Consider the following 4,587-nt stretch of genomic DNA (forward strand, 5'->3'; position numbering starts at 1 on the left):
CCCTACTATTCACTACTACTACGAGAAGTCACGTTGATGAGCTTCTTGATAACCCTTCCACACCTTGGAGGGCGATTGAATGATACCACACCTCAGTGAAAGGCCGAGCCCATTAAAGCTGGGAGGTCAACACTAAGGCATCAACAGCATTATTATCCTGGACAGTACATCCCGGCCAAGTGCCACATTCCTCTCGATATCACGGACCGTGATTCACGGTAGAAGACAACAACGCGGAGTACCATATAAAGAACTTCAAGAACCCCACATGAAACTTCAGACAGTAGAGACAAGGAAAGGCGTCCTTCACGCCATGTTGTTCCTGGAGTATCTTGCTCGAAAAAGGTCAGCACATGTCATACATCCCGTTAGAAGATCTCTGGTTTTCGATCCGCCTCGTGCTAGCCAAGAGAAACGATGAGCGTTATTGATCATTACCTGCTACTCATCTTTACCTCGAATGTTTGCGACCAGTGTTTTTGACTCGGGTGAGCGCACACAAAAGCTCCTGATATACGATCTTACATATAATTTCCGTCGAATGGCTGACTGCCACAAGCAGCATGGCCTCGTTTTATCCAGCTAGGTAGCCCACCTCTCCCCTATCAACTAAGAGCCACTTTGTACGCTCTACGGTCTCTTATCTACATCAGGTTTGTCGCGTATGGAAGTACCATTATGAGCATCTAAGCAGCCGCCTCCAACGGTGATCGTATGATACGATTCGAATCTGTCGGTGATCGTATCTGTCTTGACTTGTTCATGTTCTTATAGTTGGTCTACCCGTGTACGGTTTGTGACAGGTTTGCACCGCACAAGGTTGTGCGGAATCTTGTTCATTGATAGCGTTTAACGTGAGTAAGCGAGTTGATCGATAAGGTTGGAGCAGAAGGACTCCGGATTGAGGGGGACTTCTTGGGTGTTTCCTTTCGGTAGCATCAAGATATGTTTAAACCTCCATAGCGTGTTGTAAACATCCTAGCGCCGATGGCACTGTTGGGTTGTTCAAGAAGAGGCTACAGCTTGAGTTGACAATTGTTAGGGATGTTAGAGCGCGACAATGTATACGTGTACGCATGTATGTTGATCAATCATTACAAGCTAACCACTCTGTCAAGTTGCTACTCTTTTCCCACAGGTTCATACCGATCTGTCCTGTTCATCTATTGCGGGCTGGCCTTCTATCGTTCCTACGATCCTCTCAACAATCATCTTTGAGGAGCGCCCCTGTTTTCCTTCTAAGATTTGAATCTGAGTGAATGTCGCTCCAATCGGGATCACATTCTGCTATCATTCCTCTAGTGTGGATCAGGTTTATTCGTCACGAATGTCGAGCCTTGAGATGTGTGCATTTGTAGCTTTTTTCCCACCGATTTCTGTACCCTTGCATGAATACCTGTAAAATTCGTCTCCCACAAGTCCCAAAGAATGACGCAGACGTTCCTGCACATAGCAGCCAATCTGAGTCGACCACTGAAATTGACAACTCCGCATTGGAGTTACCAGAAGATATTTACATATCTATGCTAGCCCTCGGTAGGGAAGCTCGTCAACGTTCTGGGCACATTACGCACAAGTACCGAGATATCCTACTTATTCCTCGAGGGGCATCATTCAATTATCCTCGCATCGAGAGTGGAGCTAGTACGGCTTCGACATGCGGTGGGACGACTGACTCTCAGGAGAGTCCATCTGGCAGTCCCTGACCTAATGCCGAATAATTACTTTTTTCGTCCCATCCATCGTAACACCAGCGATGAGCACACAGTTTTCCGAAGCCTTTCGTGTTGAGTACTGAGTTCTCTAAGTTCCGAATGCTCTTCTGACATCTCATTAAAAGGCGCCTTCGCACATCGGCGAGGTACAGTAGGTCGGTCAAGCAACTATGGAGTGCTCAGAGGTTAACAGTACACAGTCAGGTACACACTGGAGTTTTCGTCTCATGACTTGGTTGTCGAGTTTCGATAAAACGTGCATCCGACAAGTCGTAATGGCTATTGTTGCAATCTTTAATCAAGGAATATGTCAAGTTGAGCCTGAAGTCTATGAAGGTCCAAATTCTCAATGTTGCAACGACGGTGAGGATATCGGACTATCAACCAGTGTGATTTCACGAGATACTGTTTTCCTCACTTTACTCTTGATTGGCAATCGTTGGACTGGTGTGCGTAAGCTACACAGGCCAACAATACTGGTGTTGAAGAAAGTTGAGTCTCATGACAGGACTCCATCCAAGCAAGCCTATCGAGAGCATCTTCAGGTGCATCAATATCGAGGGCATCCCCAGGTTCATCAATATTGAGGGCATCCCCAGGTTCATCATGTTGGTCCCATTCGGAAGGTATGCTTGATATCGAGTTGGAACATAACTCAACAGTTATGGTTCTTTGAAGCAAAAAACAACTCGGCGGATAGATGATGAATGTAAAAAGCATATTTCAACAAACTGAATAATAACTCGAAAACATCAGGAGTCCATATTCACTGCTACTACGCCTTGTAACAAGTATCCAGGTACCTGTGACAACGACAACATAGGAGACTACCAACAGCTCGCTTCAACTCACTTGGCCACCACGATGTCGGCAAGCTCCTTCGGGACCGAAGCTGCGGAACCATACACGGCTGCATTACCACTATGCCCTAACAAGTAACAGAACCCCTTATCTCACTACCAGAAGTGTGAACACAGTCTAATCATGCTACAGGTCCAGGCCAGGAATCGAACCCATACGTACCGCTCTTCACACCAGCGTCTAACTTCGCCTTCTCCGCCTTAAGACCAGCCTCGATATCCGTTAACAGTTCATCCATTTTCTCAGCGTTCAGACGTGTGACGCATATATGAACGCCCGATGGCATCTGCAGCATGTTCAAGTTCCTAAGGGAATAACATTAAGGCAATTTCCACTATGGTCACCCCACCAATGGGTCTTGGTGTTGTTCTTCAACCATTCTGCAAAGTCATAGTCATTAACCCCATTAGTGCAGGTAATAGCCACCACCGAAACGCTTGGACGGCCCAACACGCGAACTCCCTCTATGTCGTTGATTCCCTTCTCGAGGTGCTTAGCAGCAGACACTACATAGAGTCCATCATACAATCCCAGTACAATCGGCACGCTCACCAATTGTCTTGCATGATTCTTTATACCCATCTCTTCCGATGTGCATCAAAGTCGCCCAAGTCGCTGCGACGGCAGCTGCTGGTCTGAATGGTGAACCCTTGGCGAGTGCATAGCATTAGTTCGAATTGGTTTACCTTGACCCGCATATGGTTGGAGTGCCGTAGATTCCACCAGGCCATTCACTGCAAGTAGAATACTGATACTTGCGGAGGTCAGTCGACCGGAACATGAGCACACTGGTGCCCTTAGGGGCAAATCCGTATTTATGGGTATCACAGGAAATGGATGTGACGCCCGGGACGCGGAAATCGAACTGATAAACAGGCCCAAAGTTCTCGGGAGACTATTAGAGCAGCATGTCTTACCCTCGTTGGCATGGGGAAGCCGTTCTCTTCCATAAAAGGTAAGAGGTATCCTCCCAAGCAGCCGTCCACGTGGAGATTAGTCTTGTGATCCAACGCAATCTTCGACAAACCTTCTATATTATCCACCACGCCTGAACCCAACATAACTTCAACCACTGCTATTGCGCCCGACCACAGCAAAGCAGAGACAGAGATATTATTTGAATTACCTTGAGGAAACTGCGGACAGCTGCCCACAATAGCGACAGTATTCTTGTTCACCAATGTTTCGACATGATTCAGATCAACGTCCATAATCTCCTGAGCACAACAGAAATGTCAGACATTCACCATGGTCGGTCGAACCGGCAAGCTCTACTATACGACAGTGTAATAATCGTAACACAACTGCCATCGAGGGATAGCTAGAGCATCTTATCGAGATGAGAGTATAATCTGATGACCCGGACAAAGTAAAGTCAATATACGCGACTAATCACTATAAAGAAGGCATCTTCCATACTACCTCATTAAGCCGAGCTATCCGAACGTCTATGCCAAAATACTGTCCAGCTTTGATGAAAGCAGCATGTGCACTGCGAGGTATGACGATGTTGGGCTCAGTGATACCCATCTCCGCTCTGAAGAAGACCAAGCAACAACTCATTATGTACTACCGTACCACAGCCGGATGAGATCTTTGTAAGAAGACGAATGCCTGTGAGCAGAGATTTACCTTCCCCAGTCCCTATAGGCCTTCATCGCCAGCAGAATTGACTCAGTTCCGCCGCTAGTTACGGAACCACAAGCTCCTTCATCCGGCTTACCATTGAACAGATTGAGCGTCATTGCGATAACCTAGCGTGTAGTCGTGACTCGTCGTCCGAGTGATGCAACTCCCACAAAGCTATCGTACCTCGGCTTCCATTTGCCGGGTCTTGGTGAACACGTCAGCATGTAGCAGATTGCTAAGGCCGAACATCCCCAATACCTAGAAGCGCGCATCATGAGTATTGCTTTGGAGCAGTCCATACTTACTTTCCCTTGCATCTCGTATAACTCCTCACCACCGTGGTACACACACCCACTCTGACCGCCATTCTTCCAGTTCATGT

At 47.2% G+C, this 4,587-nt stretch overlaps 2 protein-coding genes across 2 annotated transcripts; one reads left to right on the forward strand and one right to left on the reverse strand.

Moving 5' to 3' along the window:
- The first annotated feature begins 1,387 nt into the window (after positions 1 to 1,387).
- Pmar_PMAR023303 (hypothetical protein) lies at positions 1,388 to 1,760 on the forward strand. Its single transcript, XM_002783138.1, has one exon. It carries the CDS (start codon positions 1,389 to 1,391, stop codon positions 1,704 to 1,706), a length of 318 nt encoding a protein of 105 aa, XP_002783184.1. The 5' UTR covers position 1,388; the 3' UTR covers positions 1,707 to 1,760.
- Positions 1,761 to 2,490: 730 nt separating this feature from the next.
- Pmar_PMAR023304 (Sphingosine-1-phosphate lyase, putative) lies at positions 2,491 to 4,585 on the reverse strand (the record flags this gene model as incomplete). The annotated part of the gene is made up of 12 exons (XM_002783139.1): positions 2,491 to 2,518; positions 2,568 to 2,643; positions 2,739 to 2,881; positions 2,926 to 3,082; positions 3,129 to 3,211; positions 3,263 to 3,441; positions 3,494 to 3,624; positions 3,703 to 3,793; positions 3,999 to 4,113; positions 4,209 to 4,330; positions 4,389 to 4,463; positions 4,511 to 4,585. The coding sequence occupies 12 exons, from the start codon at positions 4,583 to 4,585 to the stop codon at positions 2,491 to 2,493; spliced, it is 1,275 nt and encodes a 424-aa protein (XP_002783185.1).
- Between the last annotated feature and the right edge of the window lie 2 nt (positions 4,586 to 4,587).

Source organism: Perkinsus marinus (genome assembly GCF_000006405.1).
Source record: "Perkinsus marinus ATCC 50983 genomic scaffold scf_1104296937140, whole genome shotgun sequence".
NCBI lineage: Eukaryota > Perkinsozoa > Perkinsida > Perkinsidae > Perkinsus > Perkinsus marinus.

What these genes read in the sequence shown, in the direction of transcription:
- Pmar_PMAR023303 (XM_002783138.1), top strand. Translation starts at nt 1,389, where the DNA reads ATGAATACCTGTAAAATTCGTCTCCCACAAGTCCCAAAGAATGACGCA.